This window comes from Oncorhynchus mykiss, chromosome 27 (genome assembly GCF_013265735.2).
Source record: "Oncorhynchus mykiss isolate Arlee chromosome 27, USDA_OmykA_1.1, whole genome shotgun sequence".
Lineage (NCBI taxonomy): Eukaryota > Metazoa > Chordata > Actinopteri > Salmoniformes > Salmonidae > Oncorhynchus > Oncorhynchus mykiss.
Window position 1 is genome coordinate 7,813,720 of NC_048591.1, and position 16,310 is coordinate 7,830,029.

General features: G+C 41.7%; 1 protein-coding gene across 6 annotated transcripts in view; it reads right to left on the reverse strand.

Annotated features, from left to right (window-relative positions):
- The window catches only part of LOC110507449 (leucine-rich repeat and fibronectin type III domain-containing protein 1-like protein), a 100,985-nt gene that overhangs the window by 10,065 nt on the left and 74,610 nt on the right, over positions 1 to 16,310 (reverse strand). Inside the window, exons 4-6 of one of the 6 annotated variants that reach the window (XM_036965060.1) lie at positions 2,639 to 2,940; positions 1,120 to 1,242; positions 140 to 555 (exon numbers count right to left, since the gene is read on the reverse strand). In XM_036965060.1, the coding sequence (XP_036820955.1) occupies positions 1,172 to 1,242; positions 2,639 to 2,940 (373 nt within the window). In that variant the 3' untranslated portion in view covers positions 140 to 555; positions 1,120 to 1,171. Of the gene's footprint in view, positions 1 to 139; positions 556 to 1,119; positions 1,243 to 2,263; positions 2,941 to 16,310 lie in introns of all 6 variants that reach the window. The other 5 variants (XM_036965059.1, XM_036965058.1, XM_021587453.2 and 2 more) reach the window with 5 other exon arrangements.

Here is a 16,310-nt window from a genome sequence, read left to right on the forward strand (position 1 = left end):
GTGGCTGGCTTGATTGAAATATATGGTCAACTTGGTTAAATCATGAGTAAGTCCTGGGGGGGTTTTCTGACCTATTGACCCGACCAGGGAGTGTTTCTTGGTCAACCCACATAGAGTACATGATCCTGTGTACACTCACCTTAGGCTGGGTCCCCATCCTGAGGCTGAAGACAGTCAGGTCAAGTAAGGTACAGTATGAGCAGGTCCAGGAATAGATCCAGGTACATGAACAGGTCCAGGTATTGGCAAGTCCTGGTCCAGGAACAGTAGTAGTGCTGTGGTAATGACAGCGGATACACAGACAGTCAGCCACAAAGGGATACAAGGCAATACGTTTCAAAAGCCACCGGCGAGGCCTTTGGCCCGTCTAGTTCCACTCCAATAGATTATGATGGTGAATTGAGTCCTTATTAAATCCATCTAGGTGTGTTTTCATGGAAGGGTCCATGGATACAGTGTGAACTCCGGGGTCGCAAGGAGGAAGTCCGACAGAAGTCCTAAAAATGTTCCTGATTTATCATCTAATCTCCTTGTTTCCTGGAACCCTGGAATATTCTGAAAAACATAAACATGAGCAATGGTTACTGATCGAGTTGAATGCACGACATTAATCACAACTGATCATGAAAACATGTGCAATTGTTTGAATGGTAATTTGACTTTATAATGATGATTTTAACTGGTTGGTGGATCAGATTGTGTGTTTGTTTGTAATTGCCACTGTGCTATGATCGGTTTTGTATTGCTGCTGCAGTGTATTGGTGTAGGATGAAAATGTAAGTAATTGTAATTCATGTTTTTGCATTATGTTGTTTGGATGTCTGCTGCTATCAAAGTGCAGCACTGAGTGCTAAGGGTGTGTCCTCTGCAATTAGTCTCGCTGAATATGGCATATGTGTGGGAACAGACTCCTGAGGGAGGTCTCTGGCAGTAACGTGGCTAGTAATATGTTAGCTCTGACTAAGTGATATTTTCTCTCTCACACAGCCATCTCTCTGTCTCAGTTTGTATCTATTCATCTGTCTTACACTAAAGACCCCCCCCCCCTCTCTTATCTTCTTCTCTCAAGTAGATTAATGGAGAGGAACAGGGAAAGAAGGAACAGGGAAAGAAGGGCACCATTACTCTTGGAGGTTGATGGCTGCTTCTCACCGAGAAGCAGAAGGAGTCATCAAATTTTAAAGTCGCTCCAGTCTCTGTGAGCCCTCTTGTCGTCGTCGGCAGCCGCGGGCGCCGGCGTGTCTGGTGGAAGAGACAAATAGAGGTGAGAGATGAGGCGGGTAGAGTTAGTGACAGCCAGGCTGGACACGGCGCAGTGCATCCCTCAGCCTTCGTCTCAGGGACACAGCACTCGGGAGCCTGCGGACATGGCCGTGGGAATGTGATTCATGGCCCGGTGTCATCTGTACCAAATTGGCACCGTTTTGTCCCACACGGGAGCTACACAGGTTTTTGGCACAGATCTGATATGGGATCCGGGCAAAGTGACTCCGATCTCATGGTAGCCTTGCACTTACTGGTTGTGTGTCGCATATGATTCTACTGGTGAATGTAAATGTATAGAGTGATTGTTCACTGCAGCACCATTAGGGAATCCATTATCTGCATTGCAGTGCAAAGTGTGCATTACACAGCAATGACTGTGACAACGTGGTTGGCTGCAAATGGTTTTGGTAGGTTCAAGGGCAGCCAAACTCAACCGTTTTCATTGACAAATGATCCTCAGTCTAGATTGATCACTTTGGTTCATTATGTCCCTTAATTTCAACCAAAATGTATTTTGCAGCTGCACTGAGTGATTGACGCTATTGAAAGAGAGGGCCTGTCTCCCCCTGACCCTGATTTAATTCACCATATTGATTTAGTGATTTACAAGGCCAAGGCTCTGGAAATCCATGGTCACTCATTCAGAAAGTGCAATTATCCGATTGGAACAATGTATCCAAGTTTCTCACTCTGGATAGGCTGTTGAAAATATACTTGTCTGTGGCCCATTGTGTCAGTAGAATAGCACTGTTCTTGGCAATTACATGTCTCCGAATTGGCGTTTCATGTGCTGCAATGAGGTGTGCTGGGTTGGGCTAGGCAATGGACTCCTTTTCAGTGGCAGAGCTCTAGCTGCCGATACCTACTCTAGGTCACAGAAGGAATAAAAATGAATACCACATTGAAAACGTAAAAAAAAAAGGTCATTCACTACCATTCTCTCTCATTAACCCCATTCGCAACCATTTGTATCTGTCTCTATTGCTCAAGTACTTACTTCCCCCCGCATTCACATTGGTGGCCTCTTTGGGTGTGAGCGAAGCTCTCCTCTTCATCTCAATGGCAGTCCTGGAGTGACGCCTCTTACTAGGCGACAGCAGGTCCTCAGCAGTCATGTCTGAGATCTGCACCGCATTCTCACAGTCAACCACCAGCGCCATGGTGTTAGAGTCCTTTTGGGTGGCATTAGGTGATGCCGCTCCACTCACACCCCCTCCTCCCCCTGTCCCTGGCCCCCCTCCCACCCCAGCTAAGGCATGAGCCTGTTGCTCCTCCTGGCTCTCTGTAACTTTAGACCCAGAGTGGGACACCTGTCCCCCAGCCTGTCCTCCATTGGTCTGGGCACAGATGTTGTCCATGGTGCCCACCTTACCTGTGTCCATGCCCTGGTGGCTGTAGACCTTGTAGCGGATCATGAGGATGATGATGAAGACGAGCACGGAGGCCACGATGATGCCACCAATAATGATAATCATGGTGCCGCCCAGGAACTGGCTGTGAAGGGCCTGGCACTGGCTGTACTCGGTCTCCGTGATGAACTGGACACAGCCCACCTGCCGCGTGGCCGTCAACGAGGTGATGCCGTCGTCGTAGACCGCCAGGACACACAGGTCGTACTCACGCCCTGACACCAGGTCACGAACCAGGAAATCCTGACTGGTGGACGGGATCATTCTATTGATTTAGAGAGAGGAACATGTTTTAGGATTGATGACTGGCACGGTATATGTACAGGAACAAATACTCTGTAGGTGGGACATATGTTCAAAATATGATTATTTCTGAGTAACAAAAGGTAGTGTAGATACTGTACTTGTCTATAGGGCTATGTGAATCAATATGGATAGTTACTTGCTAAGACATACTTTTTATCTTAAAAAATTGTTCCACAGTATTATAATAGAGTTATGGTACAACCCTTGGTTTGAGATGAGTGGTGCGATCAAACTGGAATAGCCCATTCGGGCTTACTAGTGGGACAATCATAATGACAAACCTCAAAATCTATATTCAAGGGCCATAAAATGGATTTACCAGAAATGTGTAACATGGAATATATTATGGATGAAAGTAATCAGTGTAAAGGTCCCTTGTGGATTCTCTGAAGCTTTGACTCACATCCACAGTCAATCATCTTAACCCTGGTCCAATGAGTTTGTAGAGAAAGAGCACGTTGAGGTCAATGTCCATCCAAGGAGTAAAGCATGTGCCCAATAGGTGCCAACACTAGCAGATAATAGGGTGCATGTAGGCTTCAGATGCACTGTAGAGCCTATCAACATCAGGAGGTACTGTATGTTGCTCCAACACAAATCTCATTTTCCTGTTGGTGCCATACCTTTTCATTCTGAAATCACCCCTTTCAGCACTAAACTGAAACTACTGTATACGATTGGACTCCATTTGTCAGGTAATTTTTCAGGATTGCTCCACTTCTCTAGATTATGCCAATGGTCTTGACCCATTCCTGCAGCTGTGCGGCACTATCATGGACAAGGTCAGGAAAGAAGACATGAACGAGGAGACAATAAAACTATGCAGTCGTTGGCAGACACCGTTCCCCGTGATAATATTCTGGTGAATCCGACCTTTGCAATGACAACAATATGCAGACTGTTGTGACAGAAAACAAAGTCGGGCAACACTGTAGTATAGACCACTGAAAGGCACTTTGATAGTGTGTGGTCATGCATGCGATTTCTGACAGTATAAGTGAGCAGTGGATTTTCCGCAATATGTCCGGAACTCTATCATTAGGGAAAAAGGAGAGGACGACGGTCATTAAATGTGATGCCAGCGACATCTTGAGCTGTGATTAAATGTCAGTCTCCATTCGCATAACTCCCAAAAGCTTCCAAATCTCCCATTTTCATTACGTGTGTATCGTTATCTGGCTAACAAGTCTTGACATTTAAATTCACTTCAACAGCTCTAAAAGCTGAGTTGGTAAACAATGCCCAGTGTCATCTCATTAAGCCGCCTTGCTTGAGGTAGAACACTTCATATAAGTTAAGAAAACTCCCCTGGACTTGTTCAAATAAATTATCATCATTTAATGTTAACCATTATTTTTGAAGACATGGAGAAGACATTGTTGACAGGGTTGAAAGAACGGGTGACTTAGGCTAGGACCTTGTTACTACAGTACTGAGCTGTCCATCCCAAAATGTCCTCCACCGAGACACAGTGACTGAGAATGTGCATTGCTCAGTACAGTGTAAATTCACAAGGTGCCTCCAGCTTGAGCCGGAGATCATTAGAACCCCTATTCAATATAAACCAAGAAATATTCTAACTTTTCTGGCTGGAGGTTTAACATTTTGTAAATATAATTTTCATTTGTCAAATACATGTTCTACTAGCAGAGGAAGCTGTTGCGCAAACCAGACATAATTCAATAGGACATATTCTCTGAGTTGTTTGCACTTCCAAAAAGATCTATTGCATACAAGAACATGAATTCACTTATGTGAATTGACAAAATGAAGTACATGGGAAAAGCAACAATAATCGTAACCCTGACATCCAGCCAGAAATGTTATTGCTGCCACTGCAACCTCTTCCTAATCTTTATTCACCCAGATTATTTTTGCATCTTCTTCTAGAGGCTTTTCCCAAACCAGCACCAGCTAGAGAAGTGACGTGTCAACTACAAGGTTATGAAAGTTTCAAATCCACATTCTCTATTCAGACAATCAACCAACCTTAGCCTTGGTCTTAACCCCAATTTTTTAAGAGTCATTGAAGCTAATGCTCTTACAGACAGTCTTGGCTACACTAATATCAGATGTCTGAGTCCAAGGGAATTCCTCTTTCACATGTAACACAAAAGGCCTTACCGGGGATTGGAGAATATAGGAATTTAAATAGGTTTTAGCTGATATAACGTTCTTCCATTTATCTTGGTCAATGTTCTAGTATCAATGGTCTTGTGTTTGAATCACTATCACACTTACATTGGCAGGAAATTGGTTGAGTGTATTCCTATTAAAAAGGTGAAAGACAGTGCTAGAAGACATTTGTTTATTAATTGCGGATCCCCCGAGGTGGCCGTTTGGCTCGGGAACTCCTCCAACCTATCGACTACAAAAACGAGAGCACCTGTTTGAGGAAGAATTATCCTAATCCAACTAGGATCACGGAAAAGTCTTCTAATTACTCCACGAGTCAGCAAAGACCATTTTTTTCTCTTTCTCCATCTCTCTCTGTGTGTCACTCTCTCTCTCTCTGTCTGTCCCCCCTTTCTCTTCCTCTCTCCTTTAATAGTTAATGTTATGGTCTGTAGGGGGAAAAAAGAAGATCTCAATCCTGGATCCTATTAAAGTGTGGCAGGGAGGAGGAGGTGCTCTATGACTAGCCGCTCTGAAGTCCTCTTATTTGCCTCACGTTTGCCTGTCATTTTGGCTGGAAGCCCAGAGTCTGCCTCATTCCGTCTCTCTCTCTCTCTCTCTCTGTATAGGGATGACATCCAGACTGCCTTTAGAATCCTCATGGCACAATGCTGAACAAAGTCGCCTTGATCTGGGCTGTGTAGAGGACCTTTATCTGGTGTTTTTGTGCTTTGGTTTTATTGCGGGATTTATCATGGACGTGGCAGCTCTGGAATAGGCTATTAAACATTAGACACTTTAGGTGTAAAACACATGAACATAGTTACAAAAAGGAGTAGACAAAAAAGGTATTGGAGAGATGCAGGGGGACGGATTCCTGATTCATGAAACATCATTGCGGCAGTTACCCCAAATTAAATTACTCCACAATGAAGCCGGGTGCCGATTGTGAATAGGGAAGCAAATTATTCTCTTTGTGGGAAATTTAGGGCGGAGAAATGAAACTGCTATTTTTTTTTTTCCGAGACTGATTGAAATCTCTAAGTGAAGAGCCTGATGAGACGAATGAAGCTTGAAATGGAATGCAAATGAAATGCTGCTTCTTGGTAAATAACTACGACAATCAGCTTGTTGATCCCAAAATGCATCGTTGGATCACTAATATTGATAAATCCTTATTTGGTAGGTGTTAAAAACCAATTTCCTAATATAATTATTTAAATGCACCACATATGCATACTCCAAACAACATACAGTATACAACATTGGCCTATAATAAGAGAGGTCTTGATCCCCTAAGACAGGAGATATGAAAGAGCAAAGAGTACCAGTCAAAAGTTTGGACACACCTACTCATTCAAGGGTTTTTCCTTATTTTTACTGTGTTATACATTGTAGAATATCAGTGAAGACATCACAACTATGAAATAACACATATAGAATCATGTAGTAACTTAAATGTATTTTATATTTGAGATTCTTCAAAGTTGCTACCCTTTTCCTTGATGACAGCTTTGCACACTCTTGGCATTCTCTCAACCAGCTTCATGACCAAGTCCATCTTATGGCAAGAACAGCTCAAATAAGCAAAGAGAAACGACAGGCCATCATTACTTTAAGACATGAAGGTCAATCAACCCGGAAAATTTCAAGGACTTTGAAAGTTTATTCAAGTGCAGTCGCAAACAACACCAATCGCTATGATGAAACTGCCTCTCATGACGACCGCCACAGGAAAGGAAAACCCAGAGTTACCTCTGCTGCAGAGGATAAGTTAATTTGAGTTACCAGCCTCAGAAATTGCAGCCCAAATAAATGCTTCACAGAGTTCAAGTAACAGACATATCTCAACATCAACTGTTCAGAGGAGACTGCGTGAATCAGGCCTTCAAGGTTGAAATTTTGCAAAGAAACCACTACTAAAGGACACCAATAATAAGAAGAGACTTGTTTGTGCAATGAAACACGAGCAACGGACATTAGACCGGTGGAAATCTGTCCTTAGGTCTGATGAGTCCAAATGTAAGATTTTTGTTTCCAACCGCCGTGTCTTTGTGAGACGCAGAGTAAGTGAACGAATGATCTCCACATTTGTAGTTCCCACCGTGAAGCATGGAGGAGGACGTGTGATGGTGTGGGGGGACTTTGCTGGTGACACTGTCTGTGATTTACTTAGAATTCAAGGCACTCAACCAGCATGGCTATCACAGCGATAAGCCATCTCATCTGGTTTGGACTTAGTGGGACTATTTCTACAGGACAATGACCCAACAGACTTTCAGGCAGTGTAAAGGCTAATCTCAATTGAGATTTGGGATGAGTTGGGCTGCAGAGTGAAGGAAAAGCAGCCAACAAGTGCTCGGCATATGTGAAAGCATTCCAGGTGAAGCTGGTTGAGAGAATGCCAAGAGCAATGCTGTCATCAAGGCAAAGGGTGGCTACTTTGAAGAATCTAAATCACTTTTTTTGGTTACTACATGATTCCATATGTGTTATTTCATAGTTTTGATGTTTTCACTATTATTCTTCAATGTAGAAAACAGCAAAAATAAAGAAAAACCCTTGAATGAGTTGGAAGTGTTCAAACCTTTGACTGGTATTGTATGTATATATTGTACTTTGTCTGGAATCTTTAGAGGGGTGATAATTAATTTGTGCTACAGGTGCAGTCTTTCTTCCTGTGACATACACTTATTTAATATTGGTGGTAGCTCTTACTAAAATCAGCCTCCATGTTTTCTCAAGAGGAATAAGTATGAACACAAAAATATGACAAAACGACATTTCCTTCCCACATAATCCCATCTGTAGGGATGCACTGTATAATTTCCTGAATGATTGGCATGCAGTCAGGCGGAGAAACACTGACCTAAAAAAATGCATCGTGGATGATGGCGTATCGGGGAAGCAGTGGGAATTAAAGGCGTATCGCTAGTGAGGTATGTATGCTTACACACCATGCTCATTTATTTATACAATTATCAGAGCTAGCTGTCGTCTCAGACACACCTGAATAGGTTACTAACCAGCCCCCATTGTCTGAGGGGGTAGGGAGAGTGGTAGTGCATGCAACTTTGAATCATTGCACGCACACACACATCATTGCACGTGCACACACACTATATATATATATATATATATATATATATACACACACACACACACACACACACACACACACACACACACACACACACACACACACACACACACACACACACTCTCCCAAGGCTGTGCTACCAGTTTCCCCAAATGGGCTTTTACAAAAGGAAGGTTAAGGATAAGTGACAGTCAATTCCTCTGACTCTCTTGTGTTGTCCCATTCATATCAGGTACGCGTCAGGCGGCCCCAGAATGGAATTCAGATGGGAAATATGTAATGCTCTTTGTAAAATAAATGTGCTTGACAGGATTCATTATACCAGGTTGGGAGGATAGACAAGCCAGAGGTGAACTCAATTAGAGAAAGACAAGATTCTTCATAAAAAGTTTCAGTTTGAGGATTTACATTTTGATTCATGGGGCTGAAGCTATTTTCCCCTGGTATTTCCTTAGCCAGTTCGGGGTCATTGAGAAGCTCTGTTTGGGGACAGATTAGGACCAACACACAAACACTAATCCCTTCTTAAATCTCCACGCATCAGGCTGCATTTCCACTGCATTTTAAATTAGTTACAAACATCCATTTAATACTGATGAGTCAATAATTCAAATAGAAGTTGATTGATAAAATAGTAAAAATTGAAATACTGTTAGTGACGCTGCTCTCAAGGTTACGCAGATATCTCTACACAAGCACATAAAGATGCACGTGCGGATGAACGCACATGCATATACACACAAACACACACACACACACACAACTGCCTGTCAGCTTCTCTAAGTGTGTGAAAGTGGCTGTATTGTGCCGACAGGCCTGGTTACCACAGAGACTCCGTGCCACGCCCCATTATTCATTCCCCTCAGAACATCAGGGAAGCGCTGCCACCGGAGCACAGGCAGGGACAATCAGTCTGTGTGTCGCAGAGCCTATACCTTCTCTCCGTTTCCCTTCTGAACTAGGCCTCTACCCTCCTGATCCTTAGCACAGCCAGAATTCTGTCCATAATGTTGTGTGTTTGACTAAAAGTGCCTGTCTGTGGTAAGGAATCTGGTCATGGATAAAATATCTGCAGAAAGGGAAGTGCCCACTCCTGCCTGCCAAGCTCTCCCTTCACCTGTAAGCAGGGGTCTGATGCATTATTGATGTTGGTTGGCCCCCACTGCGGTGAGGAGCAGGCAGAAGAGACAGTTAGCCAGCACATAATCTTGGTTACCCAGAAATAAAAGTCATCACTTCCTGTTAAACCTCTGGGGGGAATGTGCTATAAAATTGTAATTTCCGTTGTGTGAAGGAAAGAAGCGAAGTCTCTTCCCTCGCAAAAGGAAACTCTCGGCCAAGCCCCTCCCTTATGCTAATTTTACCTGTATTTATGATCCAGGTAGACAGGCTACTACTGAATGTTTTCAACACATATATTTTGAATGTTAGCAGTGTCCACTCCATCCCATCGTTTAAAACTCTTTTGGGATAGGGGGCAGCATTTTCACTTTTGGATGAATAGCGTGCTCAGAGTGAACTGCCTCCTACTCTGTCCCAGATGCTAATATATGCATATTATTATTAGTATTGGATAGGAAACACTCTGAAGTTTCTAAAACTGTTTGTATGATGTATAACAGAACTCATATGGCAGGCAAAACCCTGAGAAGAAATCCAAACAGGAAGTGAGAAGTCGATTTTCAAAACAATGCCTATTTAAATCCCTGAAATTTATGAATGTGCTTGCACTTCCTAGGGCTTCCACTGGATGTCCCCGTCTTTAGATCCTAGTTTTAGGATTCTACTATAAAGGAGGGGCTCATGAGACCTCTTTTAGTGAGTGGTCTGGCAGAGAGCCTCGGTCTCATGACGCGTGGTCACGAGAGCATACTCTCTTGTTCCAATGCTTTTCTTCAGACAATGAAATTCTCCGGTTGGAACCTTAGTGATGATTAAAGATGGATTGCATACATCATTTGACTTGTTTCTACGACCTGTAACATAACTTTTTGAGTTTTTGTCATGGAGAAAATGCTCGCGCCTCATGAAGATGGATTACTGGGCTGAACACACTAACTACAAGCGGCTAAATTATGGGCTTTATGGAACAAATCAGTAATTTATTGTCGAACTGCGATTCCTGGGAGTTCCTTCTGATGAAGATCATCAAAGGTAAGTGAATATTTATGGTGTTTTTTCTAACTAATGTTGACTCCAAGATGGCACCGTTCTCAGATTATGCTTTTTTCGTAAAGTTTTTTAAAAATCTGACACATTGGTTGCATAGAGGATAAGTCCATCTTTAATTCTGTAAATAACACTTGCACTCTTTTATCAATGTTTATTATGAGTATTTCTGCAAAATCAATGGATGTTTTGGAATCAAAAAATTACTGCACGTAACACGCCAATGTAAACTGGGATTTTTGGATATAAATATACACATGATGTCTTATGAGTGTCATCTGATGAAGATCATCAAAGGTTAGTGATTAATTGTATCTACATTTCTGCTTTTTGTGATGGCTATCTTTGGCTGGAAAAATGGCTGTGTTTTTTTGACTTGGCTATGAACTAACATAATTATATGTTGTGCTTTCGCTGTAAATCATTTTTGAAATTGAACTCCATGGGTAGAATAACACGATGTGTATCTTTCATTTGCTGTATTGGACTTGTAAAAGTTACATATTTCCCCAAAATATTTTTGAATTTCGCGCGCTGCCTTTTCAGCGGAATGTTGTCGTGGGGTTCCGCTAGCAGAACACCTTACCCATCAGGTTAAGCCACTGCAACAGTTGTGCATAAAATGTTTGACTGGCAAAGAGGACGATTTCGCATGCTCACAAACTAGCAACATACACGAAGCGATGTATGGCGAAAATGTCTTCAAACAACCATGTTCAGCAAGCGGTTGATAGGACTGGCAGTGGACGAAGTGTGCACTGTTGTTCACCGGTAAGTATACATTTCAGATGAACTCTGGCTAGCCATTGGCATGGCATTTAGCTAGCTGTATCATTCATTCTACATTACTATAAACTGGCCCACTGTATCAGGCAGCTTTACTGTAGATGCAAGGAAAAACAAATATATTTGCTAGCTATCCATCTGATTGATGAAGTTGAGAAAAATGCCATTAAAACATCTTAGGGCTAGGCCCCTTTTTTCTCAATTTCCGCCTGAATGACTTGCCCAAAGTAAACTGCCTGAGGCCAGGATATGCATATAATTGGTACCATTGGAAAGAAAACACTTTGAAGTTTGTAGAAATGTTAAAATAATAAAAAACTTTTTTTTGAGAGACCATCCTCTTAGAAATACAAGTGAAAGGTCATATTGTAAATTATCCCTGGATGCAATTCCCATGGCTTCTACGGGGTGTCAGCAGTCTATGTTCAAGGTTTCAGGCTTGTAACTTCAAATACAAATAAGAAATAACAGTTTTAGAAATCCGTGTTTGGGCGCGCGATGAAGAAATTACGTTTCCTATTGAACACACTTCTTTCCGAAATAAATATTATAGTTTGATTAAATTTGATGGTATCTGAGGAGTAAATCTGTAAACACGTTATAGCTTGGACCCTTTGGATGGCAAATCAGAGGAAGATTTTCAAAAAGTAAGTGAATATTTAATCTTTATATGTGAATGTATGAAACCTGTGCCGGTGGAAAAATATTTTGATGTGGGGCGTCGTACTCAAACAATCGCATGGCATGTTTTTCGCTGTAAATCTGACAGTGCAGTTCGATTAGCAAGAATTTAAGCTTTCAGCCGACATAAGACACTTATATGTACCTAAATATTTCTTAGAATTTATTTAAAGTGCGCGCCCTCCAGTTTCACCGGAAGTTGTCCCGCTAGCGGGACCCCGATCCTTAAGAGATTTTTAACTAGTTCGCTAGATTGAAACTTCTGGGCGGAAAACTAGTTAAGTTAATTCCCACCATCACTTTGCGTTTGGTTCACCTTAGCCTAGCTAACTAGGCTTCTAGAAAATAACTAGCTAGCTATATAATTGCTAGCTATATTTTAAATTGACTAGTTACTGACTATGAAACACTTTTTGTCAAACGACTTCATTCCCCTGCCTGTTGATGCAACTGAAAAAGTTGGCAATACTGCTAAATGCCTCTCCAGATTTTACTGACAATAGGCTTGTTGTTTGGCTGACTAGGCATGTGCACATTTACCTTAATGTTTCGTTAATTAGCTAGGTTACTGACTGACTAGGCTAATTCTTATTAATGTTGTTGTTGCATTTCAGGTGGCGAGGGAGTTGGGCCACAGAAAGCAGGATGCTACAGACAGACCAGGGCCCATATTCACAAAGCATCTTAGAATAGCAGAACTGACTTAGGATCAGTTTTGGCTTCTACAGTGGGGCAAAAAAGTATTTAGTCAGCCACAAATTGTGCAAGTTCTCCCACTTAAAAAGATGAGGCCTGCAATTTTCATCATAGGTACACTTCAACTATGACAGACAAAATTAGAAAAAAAAAATCCAGAAAATCCCATTGTAGGATTTTTTATAAATTTATTTGCAAATTATGGTGGAAAATAAGTATTTGGTCAATAACAAATGTTTCTCAATACTTTGTTATATACCCTTTGTTGGCAATGACAGAGGTCAAACGTTTTCTGTAAGTCTTCACAAGGTTTTCACACACTGTTGCTGGTATTTTGGCCCATTCCTCCATGCAGATCTCCTCTAGAGCAGTGATGTTTTGGGGCTGTTGCTGGGCAACATGGATTTTCAACTCTATCCAAAGATTTTCTATGGGGTTGAGATCTGGAGACTGGCTAGGTCACTCCAGGACCTTGAAATGCTTCTTACGAAGCCACTCCTTCGTTGCCCGGGCGGTGTGTTTGGGATCATTGTCATGCAGAAAGACTCAGCCACGTTTCATCTTCAATGCCCTTGCTGATGGTAGGCTTTGTTACTTTGGTCCCAGCTCTCTGCAGGTCATTCACTAGGTCCCCCTGTGTGGTTCTGGGATTTTTGCTCACCGTTCTTGTGATAATTTTGACCCCACGGGGTGAGATCTTGCGTGGATGCCCAGATCGGGGGAGATTATCAGTGGTCTTGTATGTCTTCCATTTCCTAATAATTACTCCCACAGTTGATTTATTCAAACCAAGCTGCTTACCTATTGCAGATTCAGTCTTTCCAGCCTGGTGCAGGTCTACAATTTTGTTTCTGGTGTCCTTTGACAGCTCTTTGGTCTTGGCCATAGTGGAGTTTCGAGTGTGACTGAGGTTGTGGACAGGTGTCTTTTATACTGATAACAAGTTCCAACAGGTGCCATTAATACAGGTAACGAGTGGAGGACAGAGGAGCCTCTTAAATAAGAAGTTACAGGTCTGTGAGAGACAGAAATCTTGCTTGTTTGTAGGTGACCAAATACTTATTTTCCACCATAATTTGCAAATAAATTCATAAATAATCCTACAATGTGATTTTCTTTTTCTTATTTTGTCTGTCATAGTTGAAGTGTACCTATGAAGAAAATTACAGGCCTCTCTCGTCTTTTTAAGTGGGAGAACTTGCACAATTGGTGGCTGACTAAGTACTTTTTGCCCCACTGTATACCACAATGAATATGATTACATTGACAAGGGGGAGCTGGTCCTCGATCACCCATTCATACTCTTTAGACACTAAATACGGGCCCTGGAATAAAGCAACGGCTTTATTCCAGGGCCCGTATATAATTTAATCAAACTATAACATTTATTTCTGAAAGAAGTATGTTCAATAGGAACTGAATATAAGGGAATTTTCATATGCAGTGGATCAGTGACACTAACAAATGGGTTGAATTGTTCAGCAACATGTGCTTTATGCTAAAATGGCTTTGAGATTGAAAGGTACACATCAATTCATTTTCATGCCGTCTCATGGGCCTGGATGGTGACACACATCTTCCAGCTGCCTGACTGAATACTGGGGCCTTCAGTGCTACCGGAAGCCAGGGCCTTACCTCGGAGCACAGCAACAGGCTCTCTCTCACAGCCATTCTGTCAACGTGTATTGTATGTCTCCTCTCAAATTCATACAAAGAACTATGGGGAAAAGCATAGACTTATATTCACTTAGTCCATTTGACCCATTCTTCAATCTTGACTGGGATATACAGTATATTTTAGTTGACACGCGTGTGTGACGTGTCTGAGACACACAAATTAAAAGGTATTTGACCTTTTGAATCAGAAACTCTAAGTGCTACCTTGATGTTGAAGTTAACACAGGAGTTAAAAAAAAGAAAGACCAATGTAACAAACATGCTACGAACAAGTTATTGTTTTTAATCTAACAATTCGAAAAGTGAAAATGAATTGCTTATACAAAACTTTATCACATTTGGTCAATCCCTTCTTAAAGGAAGCATCTGTGGATAGCTGACAACAGGGTGGCAGTTTTTTGTGATCTGCTGTTCTAGAGTTCCATAGCCCAGAAGACTCACCTGGGGACAGAGGGATGGACACACAAGTTAGTTTTTACACAAATCTGTGAGACTTTTACAGGGGAGGCGAGAAAATGAGTTTGAGTGAGTACATTAAATCCAATCCAACCAGTGGCCCTGGCCCTGATCACATAGGCAGACTGACATAGTAAAGGAGCTGAACAGAGTGCATCAAGTATACTATTACGAGTCGAGCTTACTTCTCTGCGCTCTGGAGAGATTGCAGGTCCTTTGTCGGGAAGGCTCTAGAGGTCCTTGGACTATTCTGTCTCTGTATCACCTGGAGAGAAACACAGTTGAAATTACAATCCTCACACCTGACCTCCCACTGGCACAGGTCCTCCTGCATAATCCTCTAATCACAGCCTCTCTGACAGAGAATTACTCCAGGATTATACAGGACTATAAAATTACTATTACAAGAGTACAATCATGCAATGTAAAGGAAAACAATATGACTAACTAACACATAGTACTCCATGTTCCTGCTGGTAGCAAGCCTCAACCTGGATGCATATACATATGTGCCTTGTAGAATGGTGGCAGCTATCTCCACCAGGCTCCGCGACATCAGGTGACAAACGTGCAGAGATAAAAAAAATATTAAAAAATAAACTGCAATTAGGATTCATGTATCAGTTTGCCTATTTCCTGATTCATGTCTGTAAATAACAACAATAGAGCTAATAAAAATTTTTAAAAAATACACCATCCAAGTGAAATATATTATGTCACCACGTCTCATATCACTAACAATTGCTACCTTGACTCATTCCATCACAGCATCATGTTCCTCCTTATTTTACTGTAGCTAGCTGTTAACTTAAATAACTGATTTTTGAGACCCAATTTTGTAGCCAAACTGACTCAAATATGGCCTAGGTAGCTAGCTAAGTGACAACCCTATTAACTCTATAAGTATCTACTCTATTGCTTAAGTAGGCTAACGTAAACTCACCCCATTCCGTACAAATATGCATAACCGCGACATTCAAACGAGGCTGCAATGAAAACGAATGGGACTGTAGTGACTGTGTTGGCATCAAAATCCGGGGTGTGAACTACGTTTCGATTCAGAGTTGATTGACATGGTAATGGACAAACAGTATTGGAGAAAAGATGAAAAAACTGACCCCTCTGACGCTGTACGTTACATCGTGACGTGTCACTACGCATTTGCAACTCATTTTGTGCCGTACAGCCTCTATCCACCAGGGGTAGCCGTTCTCTCGCAGATTAAAATCATACTTAACCATATACACTTGTAAGAAAGCTTAATTATTCATGATTTGTCTAAATTAATATAATTATTGCTGATATTAAACTAATATTTCATGACTAGGGTGCCAATTGTATTTTTTTGCACGACATTACTGCGAGCCATCATGACACTCAAAAGCCGGAACAGCTGCAGTTCACTTGAGGCTAACGTTAGCGCAGCCCTAAATCCCTCTTCAAATTCGACACAAACCTTCAAACAGGTATGTGATGAGACATTACATAAACTATGTTTAATTTACATTTTAAAGTTGATTAGTTGAAAAAACCTGTTTCTTCACACAACATATTTCCCCCTTTCAAAATCACTTTGTAGCCTTCTCTCCCCTCCCAACATTTTTAAAAAGACCCGACGAAGCTCATTGCCTTCTTGAATTATGCAGAGA